Source organism: Bubalus bubalis, chromosome 9 (assembly GCF_019923935.1).
Source record: "Bubalus bubalis isolate 160015118507 breed Murrah chromosome 9, NDDB_SH_1, whole genome shotgun sequence".
Classification (NCBI taxonomy): Eukaryota; Metazoa; Chordata; class Mammalia; order Artiodactyla; family Bovidae; genus Bubalus; species Bubalus bubalis.
The window spans coordinates 37,578,290-37,590,293 of record NC_059165.1 but is presented as its reverse complement, the minus strand read 5'-3'; the positions used below and the strand labels follow the sequence as shown (position 1 = coordinate 37,590,293).

The window sequence follows — 12,004 nt, the reverse complement described above, 5'->3', positions numbered from 1 at the left end:
TGAAAATGGCGATTTAGTACAAAAGTCACTACTCAATGGCCCCCAAACAGAGTGTGTGCTGGCCAGAATTAGCTGGCCCCAAATGCCAAGAGCACCCATCACAAATAAATGCTACAGAATGAATTAGGACAAAACAAACCAACTCCCCAACCTGAAATTCATCAGTATCCCTCCCACAACGTTAAGTAAAATACTTTCTCTGATTTACATTTTTAAAATGTATTTACTTTTAATTGAAGGATGGCTGCAATGCTGTGTTGGTTTCTGCCATACAGCAATATGAATCAGCCACAGGCATACATAGAGTCCTCTCCCTCTTGAGCCTCCCTCCCACCTCTCACCCATCCCACCCCTCTAGGTTGTTACACAGCCCTGGTTTGAATCAGAAATTCCCAAGACTATTTCACCATGAGGTGGGAGGAATCATGCTAAAGCACACTTTGAGATACTTCTAAAATATGCAACTTGAGATATTTCAATCTTCCTTCTCTTGCAGAGTAAGCTCATAGTCAGATTTTTATTTCATGTCACAGTCAAGCAAGAACACTGTTTAGGGTCCTACAGAGTAACAGCAAAGGACCTGCCCTAAGAGTTAACTGTGAGAAAATCATTTATAAACTGCCTATTTCCTGTGAAATTAATTACAAATAGATGAATAAGTTTTCTTGAAATGTAATCTCTATAATGAACCTCATCTGTATTGTGTGGGACAGATGGAGTAAAGATTCAGGAAGAAAAGAAAAATAGCCACACTTAAGAGAACTATTTGTAGACATAATTTATCAGAAATCACAAAAATGTGATCTCAAAGGAAAAACTCAATTGAAAATGAGGTCTTGACAATAAAAGAAAAAAAAGGGGAAGGGTATTTGTACATAGTGTCCATCCAAAGCTTAAAACCACTAACATGGTTTACAGTTCTTGAACTTTATCAGTCGACATTTTGTGACAAATTTTGGCCTTAATGGTTATATGACATATTCTACTTGAGCAATACGACAATTATTGGATAAGTTAACAGTGCACATTCATAAGGAAAGAAATTATGACATACTTGTGTTCAATAGACATAATATAAAGCATAAATTTCTCAAGGACAGAAACCAATGCTCATATTTAATACATGCTGAATAAAGTACCTATTTGAAAAAATCATTTTAATGAAATTAAGACTTCTTTCAAGGTAGAGAAATTGAAGAGTAACAGTAACACCCTGTATAGGCTTAGTTTATCTGACTCAACCACTGTTTCCAAGAAAAAAAAAAAAAAAAAGGAATAGAAACAAACAACTACAAAAAAATAGAGTCCATGAGAAATGAAAAAAAAAAAAAAAATATATATATATTTTTTTAATGATGGCTGGTTGGCATCACCGACTCGATAGACATGAGTTTGAGTGAACTCCGGGAGTTGATGATGGACACGAGGCCTGGCATGCTGCAATTCATGGGGTCGCAAAGAGTCGGACATGACTGAGCGACTGAACAGAACTGAACTGCCACATCTAAAACTGCAGTACAATCAGAGGGCTAAGATTGACTGATGGTAAAGTCAATTATATGCTAGCTGGATGACCTTGAATAAGTCACTTAACCTCTCTGGGCCTCAAAATCCTTTTACAAAAAGGTGGACAGTTGCCATATCACTGTTTTTATAGGATTGGATGAGGTAACATACACCAGGAGGATACCTGCACAAGTTAAGGGTTCAAATGAGTAATAACTGTGATTGTTTTCTTATATTAGTGTTGTGATGGTAGAAAATGTTGGGTACTGCACAGGAGGAAGAGGAGGGGGGAAGAGAAGGTTAAGCAAGAGAAGGCAAAAAAAAAAAAAAAAAACCAAACAGTTTGCTAAAACTGGGCAGGAGAGCTTCAAGACATAATTTATTCAGAATGAGGCCTGGTCAGTGAGTGTTCACACCTCCTTCACCTTACTTCTCATTCCACCACCAACCTCATCTCCTGTTTTATATCTGCAACCTACTTCCTTCTAGGGCTACTCCTCCTACAAATGACTTTTTTTAGCAATTGCCCTCTCCTCACTCAGCTTCAGATCCATACTTTTCAAAGGTGTAGCCTTCAACTACTGAAACTCCTCTAGATCTATTTACCAGCATGCTCCTATTACTATGTCAGGGAGACAAGTCTCAGAACTTATTTCAATTGATCACGGTGGCATGTGACACAGATGACCATTTCCTTTTTAAACTCTCTTGTGCCTCAGCTTTGAAGACATTATTTGCAGGTCCCCCGACTAACCCTCTGGCTGCTGCTTAGCTGTTCATTAATCTTTATGGGCTCCTTTTCAGCATTCCACTGCTTAAACTATAGTGCTCACCATATAGTGATCTCCATTCTTAATAGTTATCTCACTTTCCCTTTTGAATTGTATTTATTTATACAGTTATAACCACCACTTACATGTTGACAATGTCCAAGTTCATGTCAATAGTAATGACTTCTTGCTAAGCTCTAGACTTGTATTTTCCAATCTCCATTTGGATATTCCATGTGTGGGGAAAAGTCAGGATTTCTCAAATTGAACACATCTGCCCACACACCTCATCCCCTATCCCACCTGCAACCTGGCTGCCCTCTCCACATATCAATAAATGATCCCATCAGAATCTTAGGATTTTCACCAAGTCCTGTCACTTCTGCCTCACAAATGCGCTAATTTTGTATCTTCTATGTCCCTGTCTCCATTGACCAATTCTTACTGGATTTTTGTAGTGGATTTTCATTTCATCTCCCAACCTTAGGTCTTGCTCCACCCTCCACACTTCAAAAGCTTCTTCCTTAACTAAGAATTTGTTCAAGCAATTCTCCCAGTGACATCCCTTCACGGGTCCCTTTGGCCTTTAGAACAAACTATAAACTCCTCTGCAAGCTACAGAAATGATCTTTATAACTTGATCACCACTTATGATCTCAATACCAACTCTTATCACCTCCTCACCCCCACTCCCAAATCAAGCCATTTAAAGCTACTTGCAAATCCTTAATCCCATTTATTTTTCCAGATTTTTCTCCTATATGACATTCATTCTGCTTGGAACATTTTCCACAGACTTCTAAGCCCCATTTTCACCTTGAAATTTCTATGTGATACCTCAGAATTCTGTATTCCTAATATGTGTATTTCTGCTTTCAAAGAACTCAATGATCCTACATTGTAATTCTTTTCACATTTCTTGATCAAAATAGTAATTTAAACCATGCCTTGAATCTGAGAACTATAATTCTATGCTCTTTCTCTCCACAGATATGATACTGTGTCTAATGAATAATAACGATTTACTGTTCTAAAAGCAAATAGTTCACCCAATATCTGTGGCATTCACTGAGTCAAATAACCAACCAATCATTGAATAAAGAGCAAAACCACATGGAGATAACATAACCTCAGCATGTTGTTTTAGTCGTTAAGTCATGTCCAACTCTTTTGCGTTGGACTGCCTGCCAGGCTCCTCTGTCCATGGGGTTCTCCAGGCAAGAATACTGGAGTGGGTTGCCATGTTCTCCTCCAGAGGATCTTCCTGATCCAGGGATGGAACCCGCATCTCCTGCATTGGCAGGCAGATTCTTTACCACAGAGCCACCAGGCAAGCCCACAACCTTGGCTACCTGTATTTTATACACACAAATTAAGATGGCAGAAGATGTATGTAACGTATTGTGTGTAGTCACTCAGTCGTGTCCGACTCTTTGCAACCCCGTGGACTGTAGCCCACCAGACCCCTCTGTCCATGGGATTCTCCAGACAAGAATACTGGAGTGGGTTGCCATTTCCTTCTCCAGGGGATCTTCCTGACCCAGGGATCGAACTCGGGTCTTCCGCATGACCGGCAGATGCTTTACCCTCTGAGCCACCAGGGAAGTCCTATGTAATGTATTAGGCAATTTCAAATATCAAATAACAAGTGAACAGTGAAATCAACAAGGGATAAAGAAATGCATGGGAAATACAGACCACTAAGTACTCAACTGGCTACTCATAAAAATTTTTAGAGAAAATACTTATGTTAAACCTAAGTACAACAGGAGCTTGCAGAAGAATTAACATTAGTAAACACCAGATATTGTTTTATGAGGTCAGGGAACAAGTCATTCATGTTCACTACTCTGTCCTTAAGGCCTAACACATAGCTAGATCATAGTAGCTGCTAAATAAGAATTTGTGTCAAACTGAATTTTAAACTGTGCAGCTGGTGATGCAAGAAAACATCTGTTTAAAAAAAGGCAGCACTTTTTGCCATTCACCATTCCATAAAAAGGTAATTTGTATATGTGTTTACTAGAATTCTTTCCTCAAAAGTGAAATATTGCTTCACTCTTTGGTTGGCAAATGTGTTGTTTCAAGATGGAGAAGAATCTGCTTTAAATGAAGAGAAAGCTATTTCAGTCCATAATCCTTCAGAGCCAATTTTGGATCTTAAAACGCATTTTCATCAAAGAATCTTAACAAAAAGATTCCTGCCAATTTAACCAAGACATCTAAAAATGTTTCAAGCTAAAGCCAAGCTTTCTGCTCAGGAACATTCTAATTGAGATCATGTTCTCTTCCAAAGTTCTTCCACTGGGTCAACAGTCACCTGAATCACACGGCGGAGTAACAGACCCAAGACCCAAGAACTCACAGCTGCATTCCATTTAGGAATTCTTTATTTTTCTACCATTTATGCTGGGTTTCAAGTCCTGAAATTCCTTTGTACCCTACAGAACTATTATCATAAACCAAAGCAGAGACACATGTACCTTTGATTTATAAGTTAATTTGACATGTCCCTCTTATTTCCAATATATGGAAACTGAGACCATGTAATATAAATTATTAACCCAAGTACACTTAGGGCAGCAGCTGGGATGGATACTGGCTCTCCTCAGCTTTCTACACAAGCTATGTTCATGGAACACCAATACTTTCACTTGGATCATTGTATCAATTCTGATAGTCACCTGAAATACTTAAAATGGGACTATTATTCCTTTTCAACCGGTGAAGAAATCAAGCTCCATCGAGCTGTCAATTCCCTCAGGTTGACTGAGCAGCAGAAGAAGCAAAACTAGTATTCAAGTCTTTCTATCATTGTCTTTTACCAGGACACCACATTGACAAGGGCCTTTTTTCCTTTCAGTACAAATGAGCCAATGACAATGTAAATTATCTGGTACCTACCATTCTTCAAAGGAAGATTTGCTATAATCAAAGAGAGTTACAATTACCAGAGGTTGCAGGCCACAAAGGATAATGAGGCAGAAACATGTGTGTTAATCAATTTTGAGGTTTCACTTAAATAATCAACCATTCTTTCAAAGCTGAATCCAATCAAAAGATACTAACCCTTTTAGACTTGTATACAGTGGGCAATATGCCATAAACATCTTTTATTTAGACATTAGGAATGAAATTTCCCATCTGTTGCTTCAAATCAAATAACCATACTTAAAAAATAATACCCTATGTGACAAAATTTTTCTTTGAAGGATTAAAGTCACTATGACTGTTAATCATGAAATGTTAATTTTTAGCAAGTAAAACTGGGTCTGGACAAGTCCACGTGTATTAGCAGTAGGCTAAGAAAGGAATCTAGCATGGAATTTTTAACACTTGGTTCTAATCATTAATGCTGCAGTACTGGCCTATTTACAACCTGACATTTGTTTTTGCACTTTCAACATCCCATGACTTTGATGCAACAGTAAATAGCTTTAAGAGATGACACTGTGCCTTAGCTGGGTCTGTATTTTGACTACCAGGTCTTGGCATCATGTCCAGTTCTGATACCTCTCCCACATGCTACATGCTGGTGAAAAATGAAAAAAAAAAAACAAACCTTAAAAAAAAATGCTACTGCTCTTAAGCCATTTGGAGAAATAACAGGTCTAAGTTCTTAGCTAACTTATACATCCAAGTTCTACTGCAGCAACTTCTAACCACCACATCATTGTTTCTTTAGAGTCTTAATTTTTTAGATTCTTAAATATTTCTTAATTTTTCCATAAAGTCCCACGTTTCTAATGTTCTGAAGAGGAAGGTAACAAATTAAAATGTGGGGGAAAGAGCATAAATAAATAAAAATTCAAAAGACAAGACACACAGAACTACACTTGATTTCCATTATCTCTTTTCAGCCACACAATTTCTATTCAAGTACCTAGGATTTGGCAGGTATCCATATTAGGACATTCCTATTTTATGGTACAGTTCAAAATATAAACTGATAAAAGACCTCTAAAATCTCACAAAAGTGAGTATTTGTATATATGAGGAGTTAAATAGTTTCCCAAGATATATTCTATACCTACACAGGAGATTCTTACAATGTGTGGGAAGTCTATGGTTCTGAATCATCCAATAGTGTCTGCAGTCTGTGTTTATATCCTGTTACCATACAAAACTTTCCCAATAATCAGAATATAACAAGATAAATGTTGTCACGAACATCATTGAAAGAGTTGAATATTCTCTGAAGTAATGACAGATGTTTCATAAGCTTGTGATAGCTCGGGATTTCCAATGAACTTTGGAGATTGTAGAAGGTTGGGCTGGTTATTTGGGCTTCCTCTATAATTTGAATTCTGGAGTGATGAACATTTATATTATGTTGAGAACATATCCACTACCTAGTGTTTGGCTCTCTTGAGTGAATTAATAAGTGTCCTAACTGTCGAGTCCTGATGGCTGGCTTAGAACTGTTCTGCTTAAAATCTCACACACTAGACCCTCTTCTTTAATAGTACACCCTATTTTCAGGCAGAACTACACTGTAACACATTCTTCTGAAATGTGCTGTATGCTATCAGGACTGAAGGTAACACTGGCATCTTACATTCAAAAGTGGCCATTCTAGAGAGACTTTTCCAAAGATGAAAAAGTCGCTGGAGAAATGGCCCAAGTAAACAGGGGTATCTGGGACACTTGACATTGTCCTGTCTGCAGTGCCCCAACATGGGCAGCAGGGGGCGCTCCTGCATGAAGCAAACCCTCCCCTCCCCCCAAGAGCTCCCCAAAGGGGAATACGGAGAGTTTTTCTCTTAGCACTTGCCCCAAGTCCAAGGAGGAAGCAAGGAGTGGTGCTGTCCATAAATCACACACGATTTGAATACCATTGCAGAAGTGACCAGAGATGATACATGGGTCTGAGCGTGCGTTTTGAAAACAAGCTTGTCAATTTTTATTTTTATTTTTTCTATTTTGGTGAGCAAGAAGGGTTAAAGGACCAGGTAAGCAATTGGCAGGGAATGGGGCTTGCCATCAGCTGTAAAGACATAATCTTCCAAAGCAACAAGTGGCTATCAGTACCTGAGGGTCATTTTTTAAGCCTCTCTGCTACAGTTTAGTTCCCAGGTTACATTCTCGGTGAAATGTCAAATCAAACCCCTCCCTGTTTCTCCCCTCTTCTCTCTTTCTCTAAGCATACTCCAAACTCAGAAAAATCACTTGATAAAGCAGATTTTTCACTGAACCTTAGGAAATATGACTTCTGCAGGGGTTCTCTTGCATGTGGCTATGTTTTGCATGTGAGTGTGTGATGCATTTTACACCCTCTTTGCCAGGTCCCAGGATTTCAAATCAGATTGGAAAAACCCTTAAGGACCAGAAACAGCCAAGTCTGAAATCTCAAAAACAGTGCCTTCACCCCACTTCATACACATTCTCACGCACACCCCACCCCCACTGGCTGGATCCTTTCTCCTTCCTGTCCCCAAATGAAGGTCTGTGGAGACACAGCTATAAACCTTAACACTCACCATGTTGACTTCAGAAACCATGTCGATGCTGGCAATGTCAATGTTCATTCCCACTGCCACAGGGGGACCTGAAAACCAAAAGGACCAGCCACGTGATTTCTCAGAACTTCGTGCATTCTTAGCAAGAGTCCCCGGGCATGGGCATGGGACAGTCCTCCCCAAATTCCTCCCCACTTCTAACCCTCAAATTCTTCAAATCTCTGCTCCTTTCATTTAAGAAAAGGGTGGCAGGTAGTCCTCTGAGAGAAATGCTCTATTAAACAGGCATGCACGAGCCCCGATGGGTGAGGGATTCCAGCTCTTCTACATATGCAGATGTCTCAGCATAAGAATACACACAACCCACAAAAACACCTGAATCCGGCTGGGCTAGCTCAAGGGAAATGTTGTATAAAGCACTGAAACCCCCTTCTTATTCTTCCCACCCCCTACCCCCTTCAGTGCAGGTTTTAACTCTTTGAGATTTGTTAGAGTCTGGAGTAAAATTAAATGGACATATCATTGTATCTAAGGCTGAAACAAGAGAGATCTCTGGCCCTTCTCCCTCTACCCTCCCTGTCCTGCAAGCCCCACAGGTCCCCTCTAGCCCCATCCCAGCTGTCCCCCACAGTGAGGCTTCCAGGACTGGATAATATCCAGAAAGCAGCCAATTTAAACCATGGCCTGAACTTCTCCAAAGGAGGCGGGCACAGGGGGTTAATGCCACTTCTCAACCAACTGTCTGCATATCTTGTCCTCAAAAACGTTCCTGGTGGCCTTCAGGAAGCCAGGTTCACTGGCACAACATTAATTAAACTTAAGAGGTTTGTATCTCAGCAAAACAAAGGCGGTGAAGCAAAGAATTTAAACAGTGAAGCTGGAAGACAGCGGTCTCCAGTATAGGCTAAGAGGGTATCTCTGAAAGACCACCTAAGTGCTGGAGAGTAACACACAGGCTTAAATTTGGATCATTTTCTCAATATGGTAACACAGAGACTCAGTCAATACACCACATGCAACCCACAGTAAGGGAGAGGAAAGACAGCGCACAAAGCTCAAAAGACAGCTTAGGCAATAGCTGCTGGGCTGTTTCTTATTACCAAGGCAACCCCATTACCTCCAAAATCTGGTCTCAGCCGAATATCATAACCTTTCAGGAGTCTATCCACCGTCTCTTTAACCAGCGACATATTACTAGGGTCATTGACACTAAAGAAAGAAAAGACAATAAACAGGCATCAGTAAAACAGCAGGCACAGCGCTTCAGTAGCTATCTGATCCTCACTACAGATCCTTGCTCACAGAGGTATGCAGACAGAGCCCTTCAAAGTGAAAAAGGAAAAAGAGAAACGCTAGGCACACTTACCTCTGCGCACAGACGGCGGCGATTATTAAGGGGAATGACCAAATCCCAAAGTAGTCCTTTTTCCGGACTCTCCACATCCCTTTAGTTTTGGATGGGTTGAGGGTTTCACTGAAGAGAGGAGATCCAACTTAGTCTGCCCAGTGCAGTAATTCTAATGTGAGGCGCATGCGCACGGCGTACCAAAACATCAAAGGGGCAGCAGCGGTTGCCTGGGACCGAAAAGATTTTCTTGTTAAAGGGGAAAAAAGAAAATTAAAGGGAAAACATATATATATATATATATGTACAATATATACGTATTTGAATAATATAGAAAAGTCACCCTACGGGAGGACCCACGGTAAAAAATTTTTGTTGTCCTTTCGTTAAGACAAAAAAACTAGAGTGTCTGGTAAGTTTTGGTAGTGGCAGGAGGCGGTTTCGCACCTCGCGGGTTGTGGGATTTTGGGTGTGTGTGTGTGTGTGTGTGTGTGTGTGTGTGTGTGTGTTTCCTCATAAATATGCAGAACCAGATAAGGAATTTAAAGGAGAGCAGGTGTGTAGTGCTAGGGGAAAATGAGTGCCTGGGAGTCGACTTCTGGTCTCAGCAAGCGGCGGGGAAAGGAATCTGAACTTTATTTCCAAGGCACAGAGCATCCCCTGCCTGGGGCGAGTTGGGTGCTGGAAGTGGGGGTTGTGTGGCGGAGGTGGGGAGGTGAGGGAAGGAACAGGAATGGTGGGAGCGGGAGTGGAAGGTGGAGGGAGGGAAGAAACCGATGGGAGGAGTGTTGAGCAATGGGTTGGATTTGGGGCCGGGAGTGGAGAGGGTACGTAGCGTGGAGAATAAGACACGGAAATATATATATGTGTATGTGTGTGTGTGTGTGTGTGTGTGTGTGTGTGTGTGTGTGTGTTTTTAAAGAAGAAAATGCTGCCTGGTCTTTTCTAGGAGTCAAGGAGCAAGCTTTTCTTCACTACTCACGAGCGATTTGTCTCCTCCTCCTCCTCACCCTTTGCCCCCTATTCCCAGAGAAGAAAACCTCGGAGTCCAGGTTTCTGGCCGAGTGACTTGCCTGACCCGCCAGTCCAGATTATTTATAGCAGGAAGGGCGGGGGCCGGGAGGGGGGCGCGAGGGGAGTAGAAAGCGCAGTCTCTCCAGGTTTCTCTTTGCTTCTGCACTGGGAAATCAATAGCAGGGAGGGTGGGATTTGGAGGAGAGGGGATAATGGGACGTGGGGACTTAGGGATGCTAGGGGGACAAGGGACTCCGACCGCGATCGGGTGCAGGAAGCGCCGGCGGGCCGCCCACGCCCCCTCAGAGCACGCGCACTGGCGCCCACACGTGCAGCAGCTGGCCCGCCCGCCGCGCGCCTCTCCTTACCTCTCTGGCCTGCGCTCTTCGCCCACTCCCGCCGCGCGGCGCTGGTGCCCCCCACCCCGGCCCCTCCACCTTAGGCCCCTTGGCCACGGCCAGGGAAGGAGGGTGGTGAGGACCGACACCCGGCGGCGCCTCGGGACCTGAAATACCCGAGCGGTGCCCAGAAGGCAGGCAAAATGAGGCAGGGGCCGGGCGGGTCGCCCGGGGCTCCGCACCTCCCGCGGGCTCCACGCCACCTCTTCCTCGCTTCCCTGCTCGGGGCCAGGAGGGGCTAGCACACCCCGGGGCTGACTCTTCCCTCCTGCCAGAGGCTTGACCCGGCTCTCCGCGGCCGCCGGGACACAGAGGCAGCAGCGAGGGAGCTCGGGGGCTCGAGAGGGAGGGAGCTACACTGAAGAAATCTTGCCTCCGCTGGAGAGAAAGAGACGCCCCGCAGGCGCCGGGAGACGCTACTAGGCTCCGGCAGCGGGGCCGTCTGAAGGCGCCCCGGGACGGGCTCTCCGGGTTCTCCGAGGTTTATTGGTAATTGAGGGGCTGGGAGGGGAGGGCAGGGACTCCTGCTACCCTCCCACCACCCCTCCTTTGTGAAGAACGAGAAAAGCCGGAGCTCGAACCTGTGTTCCGAACCCCAAAGCGGGAACTTGTAACTCCTCCACCTAATCAGCTTAGCCAGTAACTGAGCGCCTACTGTGTGCCAGGAGTGCTTCACTTAGTTCATTCTTGCACGCCCAGGTGCATTAGGTAGCACCCCACTCTCCCCACATCATGGATTTAGAAGCTGGTGGGCTCAAGCTGAGAAACTTACCCAAGGTCACCCAGGTGGCCCGAGGTGAAACCAAAACTGGACTCGAAAGCCCTAACCATTAGACCAGACCGTCTTGACTCTCACGTCACGATCTTGCGGGCTGCGGGCTCCTCTTGCGGCGCAGCTCCCGCGCCCGCCGAGCCCCCGGCAGCCTCCGGAGGCGAGGGCAAGCACACCACACCAGGCCGACCCCCACCCCGCGTCGGCGGAGAGGAGGGGGCGCCGGCCGCCGCACAGGGTCTCTTCAAGGCCCGGGTCCCAGCGGCACTCTTGACCTATTTTACGTCTTGACAGTCTTCCTCCTCCCCAGCCTAGGTCAGGGGTTATCCTGGGACTGCCAGGGAATGACTCCAGGGGAAGTGTGGAGGCGGGAGGGCTGCGAGGTGAAGTGGGAATCCGACAGTTCCGCGGGGACAGAAGGCGGGCGGCACGGGGTGGGGGGAGCATGTGCCCTCACCCGTACGTGGAGTTTCTGCATTTGAGACCGTGAAACAACCCCTTAAACACTGCAGCTTCACAGAGCTACAGCCTGGCGGGCTACCCGGCTCCTAGGAGTCCCTCCAGAGACACAGCATGAGAGAGAGATAGAGAGATAGACACAGAGGAAATGAATCTATAAGTCTCCTATCTGTAATTACTTGGGTAGAGAGTTACAGGAATCAAAATACAGACCAATGGGCCGGGAAAACTGCCGATTTCTGTCTATCCCTTGTCTTACAGACACAACGGGAATGTTTTAC

The 12,004-nt window shown here is 44.2% G+C and overlaps 1 protein-coding gene across 6 annotated transcripts in view; it reads right to left on the bottom strand.

The window, feature by feature from the left end:
- The window catches only part of GABRB2 (gamma-aminobutyric acid type A receptor subunit beta2), a 288,144-nt gene extending 276,551 nt beyond the window's left edge, over positions 1-11,593 (bottom strand). For 2 of the 6 annotated variants that reach the window (XM_044947361.2, XM_044947362.2), the window contains exons 1-4: positions 10,463-10,926; positions 9,102-9,310; positions 8,853-8,944; positions 7,757-7,824 (exon numbers count right to left, since the gene is read on the bottom strand). In XM_044947361.2, coding sequence (XP_044803296.1) covers positions 7,757-7,824; positions 8,853-8,944; positions 9,102-9,178 — 237 coding nt within the window. In that variant the 5' untranslated portion in view covers positions 9,179-9,310; positions 10,463-10,926. Of the gene's footprint in view, positions 1-7,756; positions 7,825-8,852; positions 8,945-9,101; positions 9,311-10,062; positions 10,366-10,462; positions 10,931-11,264 lie in introns of those variants that run through there. The other 4 variants (XM_025292289.3, XM_025292290.3, XM_044947363.2 and 1 more) reach the window with 4 other exon arrangements.
- Positions 11,594-12,004: the final 411 nt, after the last annotated feature.